At 41.5% G+C, this 26,518-nt stretch overlaps 1 protein-coding gene across 6 annotated transcripts in view; it reads left to right on the plus strand.

Annotated features, from left to right (window-relative positions):
- FGF13 (fibroblast growth factor 13) overlaps positions 1-24,094 on the plus strand; it is a 412,871-nt gene extending 388,777 nt beyond the window's left edge. For all 6 annotated transcript variants that reach the window (XM_075941056.2, XM_075941052.2, XM_075941053.2 and 3 more), the window contains 2 exons: positions 21,019-21,217; positions 22,688-24,094. In XM_075941056.2, coding sequence (XP_075797171.1) covers positions 21,019-21,217; positions 22,688-22,824 — 336 coding nt within the window. In that variant the 3' untranslated portion in view covers positions 22,825-24,094. The remainder of the gene's footprint in view (positions 1-21,018; positions 21,218-22,687) is intronic.
- Positions 24,095-26,518: the final 2,424 nt, after the last annotated feature.

Raw genomic sequence — 26,518 nt, forward strand, 5'->3', positions numbered from 1 at the left:
GGCCAAGGAAAGAGGCAATTTCATGGTATTTGTTTCCCTTCCCCCCCCTCACCCCACATCTGTTCAATAACAGATTGATCCATAGCAGCTTTCTGCAGCCAAAGCCGTCAGGGTAGCTACCTAAGCCATTTCACAGCAAGGAGAAGGCCCCCCCCCCCCCCCGCTGGCTCAGCAACACAGAGCTCTCCAAAAAGAGCCGTCAAAAGGCTGCTTAGTGGGTCACACCAAGCAATACACAATTATATCTTTATGATTATTTCAGGCTCAGACTCTAGTGGTGAGCAACCTGCAGCCCACTGGGGTTCCACGTGCCGCCCCTGCATCCGGTTTGCCCCTCCCTCTGCACCCCTCACACACCTGGGTTCTGGAGCCCTGCATTCCTACTCCTCCCCTCCTAGCACTTTCGCAGCACCATGAATCGGCTGATTCCCCCTCCCTCCCGGAGCTGGAACTCCATGAATCAACTGTTCATGGCCGTTCGAGCTCTGGGAAGGATGGGGCAGAGTAGGAAGTGCAGGGCTTCTGTGCACGAGAGGCGTGGGGGATGGGGGCAGAAAGAGGATGCACGGACCATGGGTGCAATGGCAGTGAGCTACGGGCTGCAGGTGACTCAGCACTGTCAATCACATGGCCCACTGAGACAGAGGAGGGGATACTCATGCAGCCCACTCACTGGCATTGGTTGCCATTGCTGCTCTCATGGCATCTAAACACCAATCAGGATGGGGAGTCACTCTGCTAGATGGTGCACACGGTTTCAGTAAATAACAGTCTCTTTTCCAAAGAGTTTAGAGTCCAAAAGGTGCTAACCCCTCTTAGTTCCTACCTTGCTCATTCAGATCCTAAGTTCACTTTCTCGCTCTGTGTTCACCTGGACCATTAGAACAGCTACTGCATGTCTAATGAGGCTGTTAGTGTTCTCCTAAGAATCCTGCAGCAAACTCTGCTCCCAGCGAAACACAAGTGCACATCCCCTTGAAATTAATTGGGCTTGCACATGTGTTTAACGGGGAGCAGAATTTGTGAGCGGTGGGTGTTTCCAACTTGTATTTCATTTTAATCTGAACCATATTAGAAGGGCCGTGCAAATAAATGTGTGATCTAAAGATGTGACAGGAAGAGGCTTTCCATTGTAAACTGCTTGAAATCTGATTGCAACTTATGGCTGGATAATATTTATGGAATAATGCAGGTAGCTTAGCATTCTTTCAGCCTTCTGCTCAGTAAAAAGTCTTTCATTTGCCTTTTGTGTCTTTAATCTTAATCTCTTTGCTTTGGGCACACTGACTGATCAAAAGATCAGAAAGACCATAAAACGGAAATATAGTTATTAGTGAGACACAGACCCCTTAAAAGACATCAGCATTTCTATGAAGGCATAGTATGGGGAAAGAAAGCAAACACAATGGTACATTGGTATAAGACAAAGATAGAGAGGACTGTGGAAGTATTATAACTCCACTATGAAGGGATGGTGCACAGTCTCCATGAGCTTTGCATTTGGTGCTCTAAATCATACAGGAAATACGGAGAGAGTTTAGTGAAAGGAACCAAGACTATTTTGATGTACACAGAATCTTCTATCAGAGGACAGACCTAGAATAATGGGAACTGTTTTGTTTGGAGGGCAGGCAAATAGACCCATGATAGAGGTGATTGATCAAGTATGGTATAGAGAAGGTAAGCCAAGTGCTCCTATTAATTCGTTCTGACAAAGGGAAACACACAGTTGCAGTTAAATGGTAGCAAATTGAATGATGACCAGAGAAAATACTTTAACCATATTTTCCACGGTGCATAATAAGCCTATGGAACTCGTGGCCACAAGAAAATGAAGCAGGTATGGCAAAATCCCTCATCCTTCATCTCAGGGTGCTGCAAGATGATTGTAACCAAGACACTTTCCCAGGGCAGGATATTTTGCTACCTGTGATTCCATGCCTAGAATTTGTGGGATGTGCCACTTGAACTGTAGCAGCAATTTGATTGGATGCAGAAGGAGCACAAGGCTCTCGTAGTCAATAGTATGTGCAAACAGCACACACCTCACTCCATGTGCCCTCGCTCTACATGTGTGTGACTTTAGTAGCCCCAGTAGGGAAAAAACTACATGGATGGAAACCACCGTGTGTGTGTGTAAACAAAATGTCTGTCAAGCCACACATACAACCCCAATGAGCCACATGATATGCAAGGAGCAAGTGTTGCACGCCACTGGGTTATACATTAGGAAAAACTTTTTAACTGTCTGGGTGATCAATAATCAAAAGGATACAGGTTCCAATACATATTGACTAGTGTTTATTTGTCTTTGTTTTATAATTACAGAAGCAGGTAACTAGTGACTTCCTGGACGTCCCAGCAGCACTGGCCTCGTCTGTCCCTTGCTGCTGCAGCAATGGCTGGTTTCTTGTCTATGTTGCAGCAGCAGTGGGTCCAGAGAATACTTCTTTACCACCCTATTGAACTACTTACAAAATCTGCAGATGCCACCAAGCTTGCAGGGGCTGGAACATAGTTTAGGAGGGAGGATTAGAATTGAAAATTACCTTGACAAATTGGAGAATGGGTGTGAAATCAACAAGATAAAATTGAATAAAGGCCATTGCAAAGTGTTACTCCTAGGAAGGAAAACATCAAATGCAAATGGAGAAAAATTGGCTAGCCGGTTGTTCTGCTGAAAAGGAAGTGGGGCTGTGATGGACACTTAGGCTGTGTCCAGACTCAGGGGTTTTTTCGGGAAAAGTAGCCTTTTTCCGAAAAAACTTCACCTGCGTCTAGACTGCAGCCGCGTTCTTTCGAAATTAAATCGAAAGAACGCGGCTTTTCTTTCGACGGCGGTAAACCTCATTTCACGAGGAAGAACGCCTTCTTTGGAAAGTGCTTCTTTCGAAAGAAGGTGTTCTTGAATGTAAATAGGGCTTCTTCGAAAGAGAGCATCCAGACTCACTGGGTGCTTTCTTTCGAAAAAGCGGCTTGCTCTTTCGAAAGTTCCGCGTGCAGTCTAGATGCTCTCTTTCAAAAGAGGCTTGCAGTCTAGACATAGCCTTAGAGGACAAGAGCCAACAAAATGATGCAGTTGTGGAAAAGGCTAATATGCTGGGTGGTATTAAAAGGAGTGTTGCATGTATGGGATGGGAGGTTACTATCGTGCTCTATGTGGGACTGGTTTGGCTCAGCTGGAATAATCCCATTCTGGGTACCACTAAGAAAGATGCCAAGAATCTGGAGAGTCCAAAAGAGGAAGAAAAAGGATAAAGGTCTTAAAAAACATTACCTGTAAGGAAAGTTTTAAAAAAAACCTGAGCATGTTTACTCTTGAAAAGAGAAGATTGAGGGGGACCTGATAGCCTTTAAAAATGTTGAGGGCTGTTATAAAGAGGAGGAGGACTAGTTGTTCACCAGGTCTGCTGAAGACAGGATCAAAAAGAGATGGGTATAATCTATGGCAAGGAAGAGTTAGGTTAGACATTAGGGAAACCTAACTATAAGGATAGTTAAATTCTGGAATAGGCTTCCAAGAATGGCTGTGGAAACCCCAATATCAGAGGTTTTCAACAACAGGTTGTAAAAATTCCTCTCCGAGAGAACCTAGGTTTACTTGCTCCTGCTTTAATGCAGGAGACTGGACTACCTGACCTATCGAGGTCCCTTCCAGACCTAGAGTTCTGTGATCCCACCTGTCCACCAGATTTCATAGTAATTTTGGAACTAACTTAAAATAAGGGATAAGTGATCTTTCGGAAAAGGCTTTATTTTCCGAAAGATCCGCGTCTAGACTGGCGCTTTTTGCTGGCAAAGCTCCTTGCCGAAAAAAAGTGGCAGCCATTTTTATGCTATTGAAGCGGGGGAGATTTAAATCCCCGCTTCATTAGCAATTGCAATACGTCTAATTTGCATCCCTTTTACGAAAAAGGGATGCAATCTAGACGTAGCCTAAGGTTGTGTCTACTCTGCAGTGCTATTTTGGGATACTGGAGGTAAACGAGACACGGTACACTAGACCAGTTGAAGCCGGTGAATCTACTAATGTGAGTACGGCGAGCAAGATCTGGCTCTCTTGGTATATTAAAAACTGGGTTGCTGGAGGTATCCCGAAATAGATAACCCATGTCTTTTGAACACGTCCGCTATTTCGAAATATAGTGGACGTGTTATTTTGCCATCTCTGTAAACCTCATTTTCTGAGGAGTAAGGGATGGCTCAAAATAGACAAAAATAGACAAATATTTTGATGGCTCAAAATAGCGCAAATTGCATATCTTATTTTGAGTTTCGGGTGCTGTGTAAACACACCCTAAGGTGCCACAGGACTATTCACGACAAAGAACAATACTTTGGTTCTTTTCTTGTGGAGAAACAGATTTTATGATATTTACATGATAAAATCTCAAAAAACATAACTTCTCTATATGGAGATCTATTGCCAGAGTCTCAAATGAATATCCTTTAGAGCCTTTGAAAGTAGTAATATTACAATTTTAAGTGTGAAATCCCCCCCCCCCCCCAAAAAAAAATATATTAAGAAACCTATTGGGCAGCTAAGCCTTTTCCTGTCAATATCCATAAAGCAAATGCTTTTAGCTTTTTCTCTACCTCACATTTTCCTTTGGCCAATATATTTCTATCGCACTTTAGCTGAATGCTTGGCACCATCTGAAATCATTCTCCTTAAACTCTTCAAATGACTGCAAAGCTACCAGCATTAGTTGCTTAATGAACCTATACTGAGCTTTACAAAACATGCAATGCTTTAGAGTATTCCTTTTATCTTAAAAGGCTATTACATTTTCACTCCAATTCTGAAGTAAGACTGGAAATCTTTAAGCCATAGAAATCAAACAGTAGAGAGACGTATATGTTAGGAGGGCATTACAAATTTTATGGGCCCAGACCATTTAGGAAATTTTAAAACACAAAATCTTCTCCTTTCGTATTTACCCTGAGTAAATAGCAATATGGCAACTCTGTCTGAATTAGGAAAGGGACCCATGTTTGACATCTGTGAACTGATCTCTTGAGAATCACACAGAACATTTAAATCACATTAGTAATCTTCTCTAACAGGATTCATTTCCTCAGCAGTTATGAGAGGAGCATTTCCCTTTGCCATGTACTCTACACTAATTCACTCACTTCCAATTAAGCACATGACTTTTGTACATCAACACATTTACATGTGATGAATAAACTAAAAGACAAGATAACATAGTAACACACAGGACAATAACAACAGGCTATGTGAAGTATCCATCACAGATAAATTTCAAGGCTGTTACAAAGATAAATTAAGTCTCATGACATTCTGATGAGAAAAGTAGGTATTATACCCATTTCATAGATGCAGAAAGATAAGCAAATAGTGGGGGCCAGATTTTTAAAGGTAGTTAGATGCCTAGCTCCCAGTGAAATCAATAGGGGTTGAATGCCTAGCTACCATTAAAAACCTGTCCCAAATTACATGCTCAAATGTTAATAAATGAGTCAGTGGCAAGGTTGGAAATCCCTGGATTCTTAGAGCTGTGCAAAGTGCTGAAGTTTTGACTTATATACTTCCTGTTGCAGCTCCCTGTCTGAATTTTTATTTTATTTCTGGGTGAAGAGGTTCAATGTTTGACTTATGTGCAAAGGAATGCCATCAAGTAAATAATTACAAGGGCTTTCTTATAGATCAAAGGATACTTAACAAAACCACAAAATCTTGCTTCTGGAGCACAGATATTTATTTAGTAGCTCTGACACAATATGTTCTTCTCTTTCCCAAAACCCCACTTGAATGGATTTACATACTCTTATTTATTGCTTTGTTTGCAGGCTTCTGTATATCCCCATATTACTGGATGTTTATAATGCAAATAAAAAAGATCCTCAAGCTATGCAAAAATATTTGTCAATAAATTCTGCCTACATAATTCTATGCCCAATTACTGCTTATTTATTAATTAAATATTAGAGGTAGTTTCAGATATCTCTAGTACATACTTCTTACAGAGCTCCATTATTTTTAAAAATAGTTTTATATGCAGGTTGGACCTCCCTGGTCCAGCCCCCTCAGGACCTGACTGGTCCCAGATGAGGGATTTTGCCAACCTGGGGAGGTCATTTTTGGATCCCTGCCATTGGCCCCCCCCAGCCCTAGCTCCCCACCTCCTGCTGGCCCCACTGCCCTGCTGGGTGGCCATCGCTGCCATGCCCCTACCGGGAAGTCCAGTGCTGGGGTTCTACTCAGCTGTAAGCACCGGGGATCCCAAGGCAGCCCCGCATGCCACGGCTCCGTGAGCAGCCCTACATGTTGTGCGCCAGGGCTCCTAACCCCACTGGGCAGCTCTGCCGCCAGCTCCCTGTGGACAGCCCATTGCCCTGTCGACCCCGCAGGGATCCTTACTGGTGGCTCTCAATAGGGACTCTCAACATCCATGCTGGACCATGGATGTTGCTGGACCAGAAAATCCCAGTTTAGAGAGTTTCAACCAGTATTAAGTATTTTTATATATTAAAAATGTTTACACTTGGACTGTGGTAGAGATGGATATAGAAGACAGGCTTGTTGAGAATCTCCAGGTTAGGTTAAAGGGGTAAAAAACAAGGGTGATGTCATGCTAGGAGTCTGCCCCTACCCAGGCAGAAGAGGTGGATGAAGCTTTTTTTACTCAACTAACAAAATTATCTAAAGCACAGGATTGGGTGTGATGGGGGACTTCAACTATCCAGACATATGATAGGAAACTAACACAGCAGGGCACAGATTATCCAATCAGTTATTGGACTGCATTGGAGACAATTTTTTATTTCAGAAGTTTGAGGGAGGGAACTGGAGGGAAGCTGTTCTAGATTTGATATTAACAAATAAAGAGGAACTGGTTGAAAATTTAAAAGTGGAAGGCAGCTTGGGTGAAAGTGATCATGCAATCATAGAGTTCTTGATTCTATTGGAATGGTAGAGAGTAGAACAGCAAAATACAGACAATGGATTTCAGGAAGGCAGGTTTTAGTAATCTCAGAGGTCAGGTAGGTAAGGTCCCATGGGAAGCAAGACTAAGAGGAAAAATAACTGAACAGAGTTGGCAGTTTTTCAAAGGGACATTATTAATGGCCCAGAAGCAAACTATTCCATTGCAAGGAAAGAGAGAAAGTATGGCAAAAGACCACTTTGGCTTAACCAGGAGATCTTATATGATGTAAAAATCAAAAGGGAGTTACATAAAATGTGGAAAGTAGGTCAAATTGCAATGGATGAATATAAGCAAACAACGCAAGTATGCTGGGGCAAGATTAGAAAGGCTTCAGGCACAAAATGAGCTCAATCTAGCTAGAGACATAAAAGATAATAAGAAGACGTTCTCCAAATATATTAGAAGCAAGAGGAAGACAAGGGACAGGGTAGGACCATTGCTCAGTGAGGAGGGAGAAATAATAACAGGAAAATTGGAAATGGCAGAGGTGCTAAATGAATTCTTTATTTTGGTTTCTCCAAGAAGTTTGATGGTGATACGATGCCTAACATAGTGAATGCTAATGGAAATGGGGTAGGTTTAGAAGTTAAAATAAAAAAGAACAAGTTAAAAATTACTTAGAAAAGTTAGATGTCTTCAAGTCACCAGGGAATAATGAAATGCATCCTAGAATACTCAAGGAACTGATAGTGGAGGTATCTGAGCCTTTAACTAACTTTGAAAAGTCATGGAAGTTGGGAGAGATTCCAGAAAACTGGAAAAGGGCAGATAGAGTGCCCATCTATAAAAAGGGAAATAAGAACAACCTAGAAAATTACAGTTTAAATTCTGTGCCAGGGAATATAATATTAAGGAATTCATCTGCAAATATCTGGAGGGGCTTCGGAGGATAGGGTCATAATTCAAAATGATCTGGACAAACTAGAGAAATGGTCTGAGGTTAAACAGGATGAAGTTTAATAAGGACAGATGCAAAGTACCGTATTTTCCTGCGTATAAGACGACTTTTGATGTTAAAAAACATCCCCCAAAAATCGGGGGTCGTCTTATACGCTGGGTATACAACTTTGCGGCTTTGCAAAGCCTCGGGGGAAGCCGGCGGCGGGGCAGCCCGGGAGCGCCTGGGCTGCCCCGCTGCCGGCGTCCTCAGAGGCTTTGCTCCTGGTGTCCCTGGTCTGCTGGAGACAGTCCCCAGCAGACCAGAGGCACCGGGAGCAAAGCCGAAGCGGTGGCGGGGTGCCGTGCTTCTGAGGCTTTGCTCTGGCAATACGGTACTGGAAATACGGTACTGCACTTAAGAAGGAACAATCAGTTTCACACATACAAAACAATCAGTTTCACATATACAAAATGGGAAGTGATTGTCTAGAAAGGAGTACTGCTGAAAAGAATGTAGGGGTTATAGTGGACGACACAATAAACATGAGTCAATAGTGTGACACTGTTGCAAAAAAAGAAAACTTGATTCTGGGATGCATTAACAGGTGTGGTGTGAACAAGACATGAGAAGTCATTCTTCTGCTCTACTCTGCACTGAATAGGCCTCAATTGGAGTATTGTGTCCAGCTCTGGGCACCCCATTTCAAGAAAGATGTGGAGAAACTGGAGAAGGTCCAGAGAAGAGCAACAAAAAGGATTAAAGGCCTAGAAAACATGTGCTATGAGGGAAGACTGAAAGAACTGGGCTTGTTTAGTTTAGAAAAGAGAAGACCCAGAGGGAATATGATAGCATTTTTCAAGTACCTAAAAGGATGTTACAAGAAGGAGGGAGAAAAGTTGTTCTCCTTGATATCTGATGATAGGACAAGAAGCAAGGGACTTAAACTGCAGTGAAGGAGGTTTAGGTTGGACATTAGGAAAAAATTCCTGCCTGTCAGGGTGGTTAAACACTGGAATAAATTGACAAAGATGGTCATGGAATCTCCATCACTGGTGATATTTAAGAGAAGGTCAGACAGATACCTGTCAGGGATGATCTAGGCAGTGCTTGGTCCTGCCATGAGAGCAGGGGACTGGACTCGATGACCTCTTGAAGTCCCTTCCAGTTCTAGTGTTCTGTGATTCTCCTATTCTATGATTTTCTGACCAGCAGAGGCAGAATCCCTCTTTTCTTACAACCCATCCTCTGCATAACTTTCATCACTTCCTATTGCCCTTTTTCAGTCTTAGCTTTTAATCCCTACTATAATAAAGGAATAGAATTGTACACACTATTTTAACAATATGATTTGCAGAAGTGTTTAGTATAGGCCTAAAACTGCTTGCATGAAATCAATGGGAGTTTTACGATTTCATTTAATTTTTACATGACAATTCGTCAATTTCACATTTGCTGTGTTATCCCGGAGGTCTTATGAAAACAATGCACCAACTGCTGTTTTTCACTGTTCATCACTACAAACTCAGTTAGGACATCTCTCTATGGCTCCAAACCTGCAAAGACTGACAGCTACTTAACTTCATGCACTGTGAATTTCTCCATTGAAATAACTTGGCAACTTACAGTAGGTAAAATAAAGGTGAGCGCACAAGTCTTTGCAGGATTAGGACCTATTTATACCTGCAGTCTTGACTGAGACCATGTTGGATTCACACACTATAAGACATTTCTTCAAATAATTTTTTACTGCTAATGATCCAGAAGCTGTTCCTATTTCTGATGCCTTTCAAGTTGAAGTCTTCACATTTTGTGCTGTTGATATTATTTCACACACTGCTTGGTGATGAGGCAGAGGACACATTCTGGGAAGGCCACATGCCAAAGATGAAGAAAATCAATTTCAGTTAATAAAAGGCAGAACTGCTGGTGCAGAAAAATCACTAAAGTAGCAGCAGTGTAGCTTGAAAGGGGTTCTTAAGAAATTCATGATGATAGAATGAAAGCCTAGTTTCCTTCAAAGTGCTGAAAGAAAGAGGGAAACATCAAAATGAAAACTTGGAATTTTGTTTGAAGTCCATAAAATAAAGGATACATCCCATAAGGACACCACATCATTGTTCTCACGCAATCGGTACTTATGACATTTAAGAGAATTTCCTAAATCCTGTCAACCGAATTAACATTTTTTAATTATTTGTGTCCATGCCATTGCAACTTTTTTAATCTTTAATTTTAAATTATTTGAAACTATAGTAAAAAAATAAAATAGCCAGACACATAGATGAACATAATTTGTTCGGGAAAAATTAACATGATTTGTGTAAGGGGAAATCAAGCCTTACTTACCTACTAGAGTTCTTTGAGGGGGTCATCAAACATGTGGACAAGAGAGATCCAGTGGATATAGTGTACTTAGATTTCCAGAAAGCATTTGACAAGGTCCTTCACCAAAGGCTCTTAAGTAAAGTGAGTTGTCATGAGATTAGAGGGCTAGTCCTCTCATGGATTGATAACTGGTTAAACAACAGGAAACAAAGGGTAAAAATAAATGGTAAGTTTTCAGAACGGAGAGTGGTGTCCCCCAACGGTCTGTACTGGGACCAATCCTATTCAACCTATTTTGATCTGGAGAATGGGATAAACCGTGAGGTTTCTTTACACAGTTTACAGTTGGCCTATGGAACTCCTTGCCAGAGGAGGTTATGAAGACTTATGAAGACCAGGACATTAACAGGCTTTAAAAAAGCGCTACATAATGTCAGGGAGGATAGGTCTATCAATGGCTATTAGCCGGGGTGGATAGGAATGGTGTCCCTAGTCTCTGCTTGTCAGAGGCTGGGAATGGATGACAGGAGAGGGATCACTTGTTGATTCCTTGTGCTATTCATTCCCTCTGAGGCATTTGGCATTGGATACTGTTGGCAGACAGTATACCAGGCTAGATTGACCTTTGGTCTGACCCAATATGGCTGTTCTTATGTTCTTAATCCAATTTCAGACCATTCTGATCAACTGCTCCATGAAGTATCATATAGTTACACCCCAGGTTTGCTTGAAACTTTTAGACTGTTAGATTTTGAATTATCCACATTTTTTACTTCTTAATTTGTTGTGTCAGCTCCTCTGCTGAGAGGACTAACACAAAACACATGGTGACAACAGCCATGTGATAAATTCCATGTATATGCATCTTTGATCAACTCATTTGCACTCTGCATGTGATCTTGTATAATACAACGGACATGGGGGATTTCCCTTTTGCTCACCGTATGTGTGTGCAATTCCCCACCCTTCAAATGATCCCTGTTGGAGGGTCAGGATGGTTAATATTAAAGTCCTGTTACAGTGATTGGATTCGAGGTCTGATACACCAGAAAGTATCTGGGCTAGAAGCAGAAGCTCCACCTCCAGCCCACTCCCACCCCACACCTGCAACCCCTCCTGAACCCATTTTGTCATCATGGATGGTGCTCTGAGGAAAGGTCTGCATTGGGCAGGAGGGGCTGTGGGCCATAAAGTTTGAGAGCCGTTGCCTTAAAGCTACTCTTTTTTTTTGTACAAATATTTGTGCATACCTATTGTCCTATATACTATTAATTTCTAGGTATATCAGGTGACTACATCACACCAATATCCTTTTTGGTTTTATCATATGTTATTGTAAGTACACAATTCATGAATGCAAAATATTTTCACATTCCCCTGTGGGTGTCCTTCCAGAAAAGGTCAAAGAGAAAAAATGGAGCATCATTAATATCATCCACACTTACATTAACTCAGATCTCAAGGTTTAATCTTATTGCCAAGGATAAATTGTCAGTAGAATCACTCAGATGAGTAAGGGCATTGCTGGCCTGGGACCTTAGTTTGCTACTGTCAGAAAGACAAATTCTGTCATATCTGCAACCTGTAGATTTCCCTCGTGCATATTTCATTCCACAATTTCTAGAGGCTGTTTTGAGATGCTACTCCTTGGATTACAGCAATAAACTTTCTGTCACCCTAACTGGTAAATAAATATGTGGCTAGGAATCTGACTATTGTATTCCAGTATACACTGAGGCCTGGAAGGTTTTGAACTTTTGTAGGTTATCAGTGATGTTTCTGCATCAGATTTGTGATTTGACTTTTTGTCTCATTGTTGGGAGAGGGAAACAGAGGCCCTAAAATTACAATTTCATTCATATTCTAGGGAACACAGTGAGTGTATACTCTTCAAGGTTCTCATTTCAGGCAGAAACTCATTTGTAAAAGGGCCATTAGCTAGCTACATGGGAAATACCTAATGACCATAGGTCATTAAGTCTTAACAGGTGGATAGAGATTTCAGGACCGTAACTAGCTCCCTGCAAATACAAGGTGCACTTCTTTTATCTACCTACTTCAACACTGATACAGAGCAGTGTGTTGGGTGTTTTTCAAATCCAAAATACCCACTCCCTCAACAGAAACAGAACCAAAAATGGCACTCACAATTTTCCTCCTGGAGAGGGGATGAGAATGAAAACTAACCATACCCAGTACAGATGCTCATACTGTATGAGTAGCGCTCAGACACTACAGGGAGAAAGCAGTTCAAGAAACTATATAGGAAAGAATTGCTTCACTCCTATTACTTACAAGTGGATGATCTACCTCCTCTGCATGGCGTGTTTAAAATATTCAGTGATGGTCCAGGAGAAATCTATTCCTGCTTGTGTCTGATGTACAGAACATGCAATCTAGTGTCATATTCCTTTCTGAGACTCCATCGATGGAGCCATGTAGATTAGACAGATAGGCAAAGGCAAATGAAGCCGCGATTTAAATGATCGCGGCTTCATTTAAATTTACATGGCTGCCGCGCTGAGCCGACAAACAGCTAATCAGCTGTTTGCTGGCTCAGCTCGCTAGTCTGGACGCTTCCGCGCCAACATCAAAGCCCTTTGTCGGCAGCCTCGTTATTCCTCGTGGGATGAGGTTTACCGGGGCTGTCGACAAAGGGCTTTGATGTTGGCAGGGGAGTGTCCAGACTAGCGTGCTGAGCCGGCAAACAGCTGATCAGCTGTTTGTCAGCTCAGCGTGGCAGCCATGTAAATTTAAATGAAGCCGCGATCATTTAAATCGCGGCTTCATTTGCCTTTGCCAAAAAAACAAATCTACATGGCTCCGTCGACGGAGCCATGTAGTTTAGACGTACCCTGAGTTACTGAAGTCTTCAAACCATGGTTTAAAGCCTTCATGTTACAGAGAATTCACCATTTACTCTAGGTCAAATCTGCAAGTGACCTGTGCCCCATGTTGCAGAGGAAGCTAACCCCTCTCCTTCCCCTGCCAGCATCTCTTCCAATTTGACCCAGGGAAAACTTTTTTTCCCAACCTGAAATATGATGTTCTGCAGAGTGTGTGGGCAAGAAACACCATGCAGATACCTGTAGTTATGTCTATACTACACTGAAGTATTAAAAAAAGGTATGCAAATTTCGCCCCGCAATTTGGGTATCTTTTTCCAATAGTTTTCCAGAAGAGGCATTTCTGAAATTTGGCCCATCTACACTGGGCCAAATTTCGAAAGCTTTCTCTTTCAGAAGAGCCCTTCTTCCTCATGGGAGGAGGAAGATAGGACTTCTGAGAGAGCGCGTCTGCTCTTCCGCAAAAAAAAGTAGAAGAGCAGACACGTTCCCTGGATGCGGCAGAGTTTTTCCAGAAAAAACCCATCGTGTAGACATAGCCTGAGAATGTTTTGCTGAAAGTTAAGTGATTGGTTAGATTGGATGTAAGATACTATATTAATGTTTTTTTAATCAGTTTGGGTATTTTCTTTAGTTGCTCTGTTGCTAAATATTTCAAGACTTGTATTCTACCAGTAAAATACCTGCTTGTGAGAAGCATGGCTATTTGTCATTCCTACTGCAACGCTTCCCCCTTTCATTTTTTTAAACAGGAAGCAAGATGTGTAGGGATTACTAATTGATTAACTGAATGGAATGGATGGAAACAAATACTTGTAAAAGATAAACGATGGTAAATGCACCACTTTGCATCCCTGAAATGATGCAACATTTCCACCAAAGAGCACATAAGGCACCAGAGAGAAGTTTAAAAAGACAAAGTTTTTAAGAATGTATGTCTCCTCTTGTAGTAGCTAGGGTCATGTGCCAGGAAAGAACAGCAGTTAGTCCAGTCAGAGAAGCATGACAGAATGTCAAAATAGTTATTCAGTTAGGCGAGGGTTCCCCTTCCCCCCGACCCAAACATGGGGAAAACAATATAAAGAAAACTGATGTAGTTGCCCAGCCTGTGAAGGAGACAATACATTTGATGAAGTTCTGGCAAAACTGCATTTTCATAGAATCCTAGAGCTGGAAGAGAGCTCAGGAGGTCAGCAAGTCCAGCCCCCTGCCCAAGGCAGGACCAATCCCAACTAAATCAACACAGCCAGGGCTTTGTCAAGCCGAGACTTAAACTCTAGGGATGGAGATTCCATCACCTCCCTAGGTAACTCATTCCAGTGCTTCACCACCCTCCTAGGGAAATAGTTTTTCCTAATATCCAAACTCGACCTCCCCCACTGCAACTTGAGACCATTGCTCCTTGTTCTGCCAACCGTCATTACAGTACTGTGAACAGCCTTTCTCCGTCCTCTTTGGAACCTCCCTTCAGGAAGTTGAAGGCTGCTATCAAATCTCCCCTCACTCTTCTCTTCTGCAAACTAAACAAACCCAAATCCCTCAGCCTCTCCTCATAGGTCACGTGCTCCAGCACCTTAATCAGTGTGTCTGATGCTGCTCCCCTTCAAAGAAAATCACACCCATGTTAATGATCAGTTTCTAGAGAAGCCAGGTGAAGGGATTTCCTCCTGTGAGAGGGGAAGGAATTACCATGGCATTGTGCCATCGGCGGAGCATGCGGTATCAAAGGGATATCTGGCATGAATAGGGCTTGCCGCTGAATTGTAGCACTAAGCACAGTGTGTTAGTGAGAGCAACAAAGCCAAGAAAAATCAAGGGCAAAATAGGCTTTTTAGAATGTTATCCTTTCTATTTCACCCCTTATCTTCTGTCACAACACGTTCTGGCAGTGTATGGATCCTTGCTGCAGTCTTTGAACAGATCCTGTGGTGAGAATGTCACAATGTCAGACACTTAATCTGGGACGGGGGGTGGAATGGATACTTGCTTCCGTATTACTACCACAGCGACAGGCAACCACTCCATGTGAAAGCAGCACACTCTGAAATCAACGGGCATCTTGAGAATGCGAGAGACAGTGCTGATATTATGGTTCGGTTCCTAATCTGAACCTCCCTCACTGAATAAAGCAAGCTGTTTTGTAAACAGCTGCCAATACAGAAGCCATACCCATTCAGTGGCATCCCATCCTTTTCCGTTGTATTGCTCTTAATTGGATGATAGATTCACAACATCCCTAATTAACACAGCAAGCTATGGACGGAATAATGTGGTCAATGGGGATTTATTTAGAAATCATAAAATACAGTGACTGTTCCCCTTTGATAGTGATTGAAGCTGACTTTCAAGTAACTAAATTGTAACCAGTTAACATGAAGGAACAGGGACAAAATTCCTTCCTGTGATTTTTTCAAGAAACAAAATTACTCTCAAGAGACGTTCACAACTTCTTTCTTTCTTGTGTTTACTATAGTACTGACATAATTGGCGTCAAATCCTTATGCACATGAATAACTCTGTTGCAGCCAACAAAGACTACATATATAAAGAAGGCAAGCAAAATTAACCTCAGAAATGTTAGGGAAAATACAATGGCGTTTAACGATAGCCACCACTAATATAGTTAAAATCATATTAGGGTTTCTATTATAAACACCTAGAATAAACACTTTGGCTATTTCTACACTCGCGGCTTCTTGTGCGAGTAATATGCAAATGAGGCTAAGTGTGGAATATCGCCACGCCTCATTTGCATACCTAATGAGCCACCATTTTTTTTCAGAAGAGGCTGTTGCGCAAGAAGGAGCATCTACACTGCTCCTTCTTGCGCAAGAAAAACCCTCTTGCGCAATGCCGTTCTTTCTGAAAAGTAATAGGTGTAATGGCATTGCGGAAGAGGGTTTTTCTTGTGCAAGAAGGGGCAGTGTAGACACTCCTTCTTGCGCAAGAGCCTCTTCTGAAAAAAATGGTGGCTCATTAGTATGCAAATGAAGCTCGGCGATATTCCACGCTTAGCCTCATTTGCATATCACTCACGCAAGAAGCCGCGAGTGTAGACATAGCCTTTGTGGGCTGAGACTTGGCATTTAGGTTTGCTGTTTGAAAGCAGTCCTTAATAAGCATTGACATAGATTGTTTCTTAAGAATGCGCTTAGGTCCTTTGAAGTTCTTACTCAAAATTCCCACTGATTTCATTAGAACCTTACAAATGATTTTGTCTTGTACTCAGAAATGTCATAGGCCATCTGAGAGAGTCTGTCTGTCTGGCTGTTTGTTCAAGAACTCCTTCCAAAGAGTAAGAACTAGGACTACCAAATTCGGTATGCAGATTCTTATCAGAACTTAAAGCAAAGTAAGGGTTATGTTGTGCCAGGAAAATGGGATGTGCCTGGACTAGGATTGCTTTTCAGAAAACCATAAATAATCTCCCGGCAGATGAAAGGGACTGGCAGGGGCGACCTTTCCCATCCGGGACTACTCCATCAGACTGGCTCATTGTGGGGGCCCAGCAAGACAGGGGCAGCTGCAGGATGGCTCAGGGCTGTCAGACCTGCTGCAAGCCACAAATCCTATCTGCAGAGGCTGCAGCTTTAAGGGCTCCAGAGGAGGTGGGGGGATAGAGTTTTGCTGAGCATGGACAGAGCGGCCAGCAGGGCACCCTGGGAAGGGCTGGAGGCCCCCTATTTCAAAATAGCAGCTATTTCCTGTTTATACATCCCCTATTCTGAAATATCTATTTCAGAATAGGCACTATTCTTAATAGAACGAGGTTTACAGAAGCTGCAATAAGCTGTCCGCTATTTTGAAATTATTTTGAAATAGCGGTTTTGCTGTGTAGATGCTCGCAAAGTTATTTCAGAATAACGGAAATTATTCCGAAATAACTTTGCTGTGTAGATACACCCATACAGCTCAAGGAAGTTATTTTCCCTGCAATCGTTCTTCATACAGAATACTGTAAAAAAACAAAGGAAATTAATGCACAAAAATGTGACAACTGAAAGAAGGATTTAAATTTTAAAGAACAGATATTTTGCTAGAACCTAGGTGAAAATAATTTCCATCTGTGACGCATGTTTAAGAGATGGAAAAAACACCTCCTTCTCCGTCAACATGCATATTACTCTCAACAAATCCCAGATTTTGGAGGATGGTAAATCAGAGACTTGTTCTCTGGAAAAGCGCGAAGGAGCCAATGCAAGGTGTGCAGACGAAGTGGCTGACACACCTGGAAAAGACTCTGTGCAACTGTTTACTTGTTTTTGTTTTTAAACATACTATGTTGACCTTGAGATGCATATTGTGACTATTTTGCTGTTAATGTTGACCTTGGTATTGTGTGTGGAACCTAGTCATATCTTACAATAACTACAGTGATACAGATAGGAGGTAAACACTGAAAAAAAAGTGTGCCCTCCCTCGTTTATACAGCTTGGACTTATTAATTAACACTGAATTTAAAACTAATAATCAGATCACTTATTTTTAACTGGAATAAGTTCTAGGGCTAGAATTGTCTGTATGTTATCTGTACATATACAGCACATGGTTATTCTTTGGAGAAAAAATACTGGAGTGTTCATTTTTGTTTGCATACGTTCCGGGCCATCCTTAGGCTTTATGAGAGCTATGCAATACTTTTAAACTGGTATCTCTATGCTCAACAGCAGCCCAGGAGGGGGTGATGATGATTTTAAGATATGTTATTTTATAATCGTCAGCAAGACGTTAACAAAATATTTTAAAGCAAATTTTAAACTATGGCCCTAGAGTCTAACATAGTAAATTGAGAAACTGACAGCGTGTACCTGAGGTTGGCAAATGCCTGTTAAATGGCTTCATTACCACTTAAATGCATCTTTCACATGTTCAGTGTTCTGCTAATTTGTCTGGCAGGCTTTTTCACTTCTAATTAGATCCTCTGTGGAGGAAGCTGAGCCATAGAACAGGGTAGGAAGAGGCAGAGGCATTAGGACCCAATGATGATGCACATTTTTGGTTGCCCAACGCAGCTGCGTATTCTATATGGGTAAGGATGGCCCTGCATATGGTTTAATCCTGCACCCCAAGTGATTTTGGTTATCTAGTTTGAGACTTTACTTTCTGAGTTTTAACTTTCTGTCGGCAGAGGCATGTAGATTTGTTTTTTTGGCAAAGGCAAATGAAGCCGTGCTTTAAATGATCGCGGCTTCATTTACATTTACATGGCTGCTGTGCTGAGCCGACAAACAGCTGATCAGCTGTTTGTCGGCTCGCGCGCTAGTCTGGACGTTCCCCCTGTCGACATCAAAGCCCTTTGTCGGCAGCCCCGGTAAACCTCATTCCACGAGGAATAACGGGGCTGCCGACAAAGGGCTTTGATGTCGGCAGGGGAGCGTCCAGACTAGCGCACTGAGCGGACAAACAGCTGATCAGCTGTTTGTTGGCTCAGCGCGGCAGCCATGTAAATGAAGCCGCGATCATTTAAATCGTGGCTTCATTTGCCTTTGCCTATGTGTCTAATCTACATGCCTCTGCCGACACAGGCATGTAGTCTAGACACAGCCTAACAGGGTTCAAAAAAGAGCTAGATAGCCAGTGATGGATCTAACCTCCATGAATCTATTAGTCAGGATGGGTAGGAATGGTGTCCTTAGCCTTAGTTTGTCTGGAAATGGGTGACAGGAGAGGGATCATGTGAGGATTACCTGTTGTGTTCTCTTCCTTTGGGGCATCTGGTATTGGTCACTGTCAACAGACAGGATACTGGACTAGAGGGACCTTTGGTCTGACCCAGTATGGCCATTCTTCTGATGGTGCAGTTTTACTAACTGCACTTGTGTACCTAGAATTTGTGGTGAGTGCTGATTGAACCGTGGCAGCTCTTTGACTGGTTGCAGAAGGAACACACAGCTTTCAACGTTGTGTGCAATCAGCACGCATCTCGCTTCATTTGCCGTTGCTTTCTGTTTGTGACACTTTAGTAATACTGGTAGGAAAAAAACTACATGGAAGAAAACTAGCAGAAACTGGCAACCCTGCTTATGGGCAGATAAACAAAATGTCTCATGGCTGCAGATGGGCCATGGGTTGCCCACCACTGGACTAGAGGTTTATTATTATTTACTGACCTTTCCATTGTCTCCTGAGGCAATTACTTTTGAGTCATGGGTGTCCCGTGCACTGAAGAGTCGGGCCTCTGTCCTGGCCACCCCTCTGCTCAAGAGCTCAGTGTGCATGAGAAGTGCTGTGCCTCAAAACAAGGAGCAGGCCTGGAACACAGTGACCATGCAGCCAGTTGCAAACAGTGAATTTATCTTCAAAAGCTCAGCTGTCAGTTTACAGGGAAATTCCCTCTTGTTACTCTTTGACCTCCAGTACTGAAAAGAAGATAACAGGCTCAGCCAGAATTACTGGGTAATAGATAGAAGTTTCAGTAGGGTTGCCAGGTGTCCGGTATTGACCCAGACAGTCCGGTATTTTCGCCTCCTGTCCGGCAAAAAAAATCAGAAAATACCAGGCACCTAAAATGTCCGATATTTTCTGATTATTTCCCGGCCAGGAGGCGAAAATCCCGGGTGCTTACCAGGTTCCGCAAGGGAGCTGTCCAGCCTGGAGCAGGAAGACAAGATGGCAGATGGCTTCCGGCAGCCTGCTAGGGCCAAAAAGCCTCAAAAGCATTTCTTAAAGGTTTTTATTATTATTATTATTATTTTAGCTTTTTTTTCCTCACAACTTTGATCTCCCCCTTTTTTTTTCCTCTCAGAATTTTTTCCCCGGTGTTTTTTTGAGGGGATGAGGGGTCAGTATTTTTGGTTAAATCATCTGGCAACCCTAAGTTTCAGAGGGGTAGCCATGTTAGTCTGAAAGGCTATGTCTAGACTATGGAGTTTTTCTAAGATACCGGGATACCAGGAAGTACATCTGCTCTTCTGACATTTTTTGCAGAAAAGCGGACGTACTCAGAAGGAAGAGTACGTTTCACAAGGAAGAAGTGCTCTTCCAAAAGGGAGATTTTTCTGAAATTTGGCCTAGTGTAGATGGGCCAAATTTCAGAAAAGCCTTTTCCGAAAAAACAATAGAAAAAAGGTACGCAAATTGCAGAGTGCAATTTGCACACATATTTCCAAAAAAGCGGCAGTCTAGACATAGCCTTACTGGAAAAACTTTAAAAAAACAATGAATGGTCTTGCAGCACTTAGAGCCTAACAAAAATGTAGATGGTATCATGAGCTTTTGTGGGTACAACCCACTTCTGCTGCAGAGGGGGAGCCCCATGGCTCGCATTGGGTCTGAAGGAATGTACCACGGATAGCAGATGCCATGCTATAGTCAATCACTCAGCCAGATTTACAAACTAGGCAACTCCAGGTTTGTTCTTCACTGTTTTAACCATTAGCCCATATCATTCCTTTTGAAGCAATGAAGTACAAATTGAAGGTTAATGGGTCATCTTTAACCCTTACCGCTGTACTTCGGAGCTGCAGGTTCTCAGTTCAGAGCTTGGTTGCACATACTGGTTTTCCAGTTGTTTTCACAAGCTTCAAGGATATACAGCACGTCATATGCTGGTGCTCGTCAAAGAGTATAAATAATTCTGAAATAGCTGCTATAAGCTAATTCAATATCAAGTGCTTGGAAAGAGACCAATTTTCTCACTGTATCCTTGTTTGGAATTTTTCCTGAACATTTCTCTTTTAAACACTGAGTAGTTCACTGCTGGTTTATATTGTCATTGTGCATGCCCACCACTACCCAACACAAGAGGGAATCTCACTGATCAATAATTCTTCACTTTGAGTTCACTCATTGGTCGGCAAGATTTTATATCATTCTGCTTTTAGTTGCTCCCTGCAGCATTTCCTGGGTTTCAACCTGTGATAGTCTGTTGTTAATATTTTAGGACCAGTGTTTCATAATTGGATGGGGAAAGGCTAAAACTTAACCATCTGAAAGGCAATGGGTATCAAATCTGATTGTATTAACTGATGTATGAGTCAGCGCTGCAGGTATTGATCTGTTACTTTTTTTACAGGAACACTTCACACCTGAATGCAAGTTCAAAGAATCAGTATTTGAAAACTATTACGTGACATATTCTTCAATGATCTACAGACAGCAACAATCTGGTAGGGGTTGGTATCTGGGTCTTAACAAAGAAGGAGAAATAATGAAAGGAAACCATGTGAAGAAAAACAAACCTGCAGCACACTTTCTTCCAAAACCCTTAAAAGGTAATGTATTTCGTTCTCCCAGCTTCTATGAAATGATATTACATTATGTCAGAAATATTTAATTGCAAAACATACAGGCTGTGTCTAGACTGCACCCCTTTTGCAGAAAAGGGATGGAGATTAGACACAGCACAATTGCAAATGAAGCGGGGATTTAAATCTTCCCCGCTTCATTTGCATGAACATGGCTGCCGCTTTTTTCCGGCTCGGGGCTTTGCCGGCAAAAAGCGCCAGTCTAGATGGGGATCTTTTGGAAAATAAAGCCTTTTCTGAAAGATCCCTTATTCCTGATTTTAAAGAGGAATAAGGGATCTTTCGGAAAAGGCTTTATTTTCCAAAAGATCCCCGTCTAGACTGGCGCTTTTTGTCAGCAAAGCCCTGAGCCGGAAAAAAGCGGCAGCCATGTTCATGCAAATGAAGCTGGGAAGATTTAAATCCCCGCTTCATTTGCAATTGTGCTGTGTCTAATCTCCATCCCTTTTCTGCAAAAGGGGTGCAGTCTAGACACAGCCACATATTTTAAGTGTTACAGTTACATGATGTAAATGGTTTAACATCTTGCAACACACCATTGATGTTATTGGAGCTTTTTGAGATTTGATTACAGCCTGTGATATATAATTTGCTTCATGCATTCAAAGACGTATGTTCACTCATTTGTGCTGGTAGTTCCCAGTATGTCCACTACAGTCCATGAAGATTTCATCTGGAGAGTACAACTGGCAACTAGAAGAAACATGTATCATGTCACGCTTATGCTTCGGAGATATTTATTAAACTAATTTCTAATCTTGGCTAGGACTTGGTATAATATTCAGATGGTAACATTTTATCTCTACTACACAATTCATGTGAGAGACAGATAAAGCCCTGTCTTAGCCCTAGGCTTATCTGAGTAACCTTTTAAGGCAAATACCATTTTGAAATCATAGAGATTATCTCCGAGATGCACAATGGTATATGGCTAGATAGGCCATTTTAGCCTATGTCCAGTCTAGCTTTGTAGTCTACACATTTAGCGACAGATGCTTAGCAGAATCTAATGCCTCTACAAAAACCACTGCATTTGTGAAATAAAGGAAATAGAAAACGGAAAGGTCTGTTTTGGTGGTCATTTACCTGGACTCATGTGCAAAAATGCTGGGTCAGACCCTCACATGGTGTGAAACAGCATAGTGCCATTGAAGTCAATGGAGAAGTGTTGATTTACTCTCCATGAAGATCTAGCCTAAAGAATTTTGCAGAGTTTATTGCATATTTTAGCGAGTACCTCTAATATTTTGCCCCTGAATCTTTGAAATTCTTTTTTCATGAGTGCTTGGAGGTACTTTTACTGCTCCCACGTTACTTATTGATTCATTATTGAATGAAAAGTTCTTCTTATCCCTTGAAACTGAATAGCCAAGAACAAAGGCAAAAAAGTAGCATATAAAATGTGCTGATGTGCTGCTATTTTTTTTTTATTTTCAGTGGCCATGTACAAAGAACCTTCTCTTCATGATCTCACAGAATTTTCAAGGTCTGGAAGTGGGACCCCGACAAAAAGCAGAAGTGTTTCAGGAGCGTTAAATGGGGGGAAATCCATGAGTCAAAATGAGTCAACGTAGCCAGGTTCAGACAAGCCAAGTGCTCTGTAAATGGAACCTTACCTCTGGATGCAGTTGAATTCTTACTAGCAGTCTTTCATCCAAACCGTCCAATTGTTCAGGACAAGCCACCGAACTTGCATAGGTTACTCGTTTATCAGCCATTAGATCTTCTGGTTGTCAAAGGATATATCCCAATAATGTAGAATATGCGTGTGCATATCACAAAGCACCCGGATAGCCAGCAAAACATAACTGCAGAAGAAATCTTGGAGAAGAAATGTCCGGCTCTCTTTCCTCTCTCTCTTTCCTCTCTCTTTTTCTCTCCTGTGCTTTGTGGAAAACTAAACAAAAACATTTCACAGCATTCACTGCTGATAAGAATTTGCTTTCCAACCAAGAAATAAAAAAGACCACTTTTGCTCTTCAAAGAAAATTTTAACGCTTATATGTTTTATAGGGGCAAACAACAAACAATGTAAACTCTGTTGTTTTCTTGGCTTACTGTTTTATATCTAAGGCTTGATTACAAATGTATCCTTTAATTTGGGTTAGTGCAATTTTTCGAATGGTCAACTCCAATGGGCCTTTAAAGCTGTGTCTTTAAAAAAATACAATAATAAATTCAGGGTTGGAACTGAGCGTTGGTGTCTCAGGCTCAAGCAAACAGTGTTCTTGTGCTTTTAAACACACTGAAATATAAATTTTTATAGATTTGTAGCATTCTGGTAAAGTTCGTGTGCCGACCCCAGTCTGTAGGAATTGAGTTGTTTTGTTAACCTGAGTCAGTGGAAGGTAACATAAAGGGATAAACTTATCCTCCAGTGTAGATTTAGCTTAACTCAATTTTGTGTATCATGTTAAACTATCGTTGTGGCGTCTTTTCTAAAGACAGAAACTGTGGAATTAAGGTGACTTAATTTTTTATAAGAAATGTCTTATTTGTAAAAGTCCTTCTTTCCCTGTAATGGACACGTGATTCTTGTGTAGGAGGAAGTGTTAGGACAGGTTACCCCTAAACAACATATACTCATACATGCTATTGAGAAAATGGTTTAAAATTTAGTTAGGTTTCCATTTAGGTCATCATATCTGTTGCATGGGAGAAAGTTGGAATATTGGCATAGAGTTGCATGATGTGTAAGATTTTGTGCATTAACCATCATTGGATTCTGTGCTCCAAAACTGACATAGTTCTGTACAAGCAGTTGTCTGCTATGTACAAAAGAGTTGTTTATTATTTATTGTACACACAACCATGCACTGAATAAACTATTTATATTAAGATGTACTTTTTTTTAAAAGCTTGCTGTTTTATTAGACAAGGTACTTTGCTTACTTGGAGACACAGAAATGACAGATAAATACACATTTTGAGTGTTACTAATATTATATATAAAATGTTTTGGTTTGTAAACAGCTATATGTGAAATAGTTTACATCCTCCGAATACTATTCACAGTACAAATGAAAACATCCAGAGCTCTTCTTAAATACCTAGAGACTGCAAACAACATGCTAATTACATAAGAAGTATTTTTTTTCCTAGAAGAACTTTTGAAATCCTATGAAAAGTAGGGACATGGGTAAAATAACTGGCCCAGACTTTAGATCTCAAAACTACTCAAGTTGACCCTTTAGGAAATGGTATTTTTATCCTGTCTCATTATTTCTGTATTAAATCTATTCCATTTACAAGAAAAAGGTATGTTGGTTTGTTAAATTCCAGTCCCACATTCATCTTTGGCTTGGCTGCATTCTGTCCCTATCAACACAACTAAGGTTTATCAGGCCAAATGGTGTTGTCCCCAGAACTTGTGCAAACTCCATAGGTACTATGGATACAACACTTTTATCCCTAAAACTTCCCATTCTTTTTTTACTACTGGTGTCAGCAGCAACAGTGGATACACAAATGTAGACCAGCCATCAGCATTTGAATTACTGTAAGCAGCAGTAGAAAGAAAAGGTTTTGATGAGATTTGAGTGGAAAGGCACATTTGGAGGTAGAGAGAAAGAGAACACAACAGGAAGAGAGACTTTAAAGTTTTCTATAAACTTTAGGTAGAAATTAGTGCAACATATTAAGTTATTTGGTCTATTTCCTCCAGTAAAGATTTGTTTCCTACTACATAGATTGGCTTATCTCAACCAACTCTTTTAAATACTTGAGATTTGCTCTGCACTCATTTAGATATGTCTCGGAAGAGTTCCCATGAGATACAGCCACTGTTGGATACACACGGATCTCGCTTTCAGCAAGAACTTCTGCAGAATCCTCTTCTACCAGCCATTCTATACAGTAGCCACAGCTGGGTGCTAAACACTAAGGGCCAGATGTTCGAAAAGCATTTAGGTGCCTACTGTGACTTACACACTTCACCAACTTAGATTACTCCTGGGATTTTCAAAGGTACCTATCTGCAGCTCTAGGGAGCCTCCATAACCTTGGAAATATGTCCGGAAACAACTAGCAGTGTACTTCCTCCAAAGAGGTTTCAACATAAGGTCCCATGTTTACAAGCTCCATTGAGGGCACATGCGTAGAGTGTTCTATGTACAACCTCAAGCTCCAGCTGTGCTGCCCCAAAGCACTATGCTCTCTAATCTTTTCCATTCACGTGCAGATTTTTTCCATCCAGGTGTGGAATTTTTATGTGCACCAAGGCATGTGCCAATGTGCACCACCACTAGAAACAAAAAACCTAGCTGTGGGCAATCTGCTAATCAGCTGGGCAGCACTGGACTGTTTCCTGAGTGGCCTCACAAATGCACAGCTTACAGGGATCAATGTCCTAAAGGTAAGAGCCCTGACAGAGCCACACATCCTCCCCAGCTGTCATTTAAAACCACAGCCTAGGCCCGTATATGACAATGAGATGCTCACAATACCTAATGTCCTACTGAAATAAGCCGTGCAAAAATTCTGATACAATTGTAACTGATGCATCTGCTTTGAAGTCATAGCAGCTTTTCTGTATCTAGTTTTTAAACATTATTTTTGCTAGGCCTAGAAATCTCTGAAGTAAAGAACATTAATGAGAACACAAAATCATGCAGTACCAGCTAAGCATATAGCCAGCTAAATTATATTCTTTAATGTCAATATAACCCCAGAAGCTAAAAACTTGTCAAGTCAAAGGGCTAGCATCAGGGAACATCGCTTTCTATGTATAATTAGTCAACCTACCCACTCCTAAAAACGGCGATTCAATTCCAGTTGCTAGTTTCTGTAAACTTTTTGAGCACTAAAACTGCCCTATGCCTTCAGCTGTAATTTTCAGAAAGGCTCGGCACCCACTAGTAACACCAGAGTTTTAAAAGCAGTTGGCTCCCTTGGTAGGGACTTAAACACAGGTACCAAGTATTCTTTTGAAAAACTGGCCCTACATTTTACAGTGGGAGCAGAACACTTGAAAAATCCGGCACTGGTCTCATTTGAAAACTCCAGCCCTCAGAGCAAGCATTTTAGAACTGACATGGGAGCACAAGGCCTCCTGAAAGTCAGTAACATCCATCAAGATTCTGTTCCCCTCGGAACAGCTGAAGCTGCAGATCTGCCTAAGACTAAAAAGGATGAGATTGAATTATTTTCAGCTCATAAACCTTCTTAATTGGGAACAATGACAAAATGCCACAAGCCGCTGTCCAGGCAGCTGTTGCCATGTCACTAATCTAAATGGCAACCCTGAGATTTTTCTAGACTCAGGTGAGA

This window comes from Pelodiscus sinensis, chromosome 13 (assembly GCF_052426305.1).
Source record: "Pelodiscus sinensis isolate ZL-2025 chromosome 13, ASM5242630v1, whole genome shotgun sequence".
Classification (NCBI taxonomy): Eukaryota; Metazoa; Chordata; order Testudines; family Trionychidae; genus Pelodiscus; species Pelodiscus sinensis.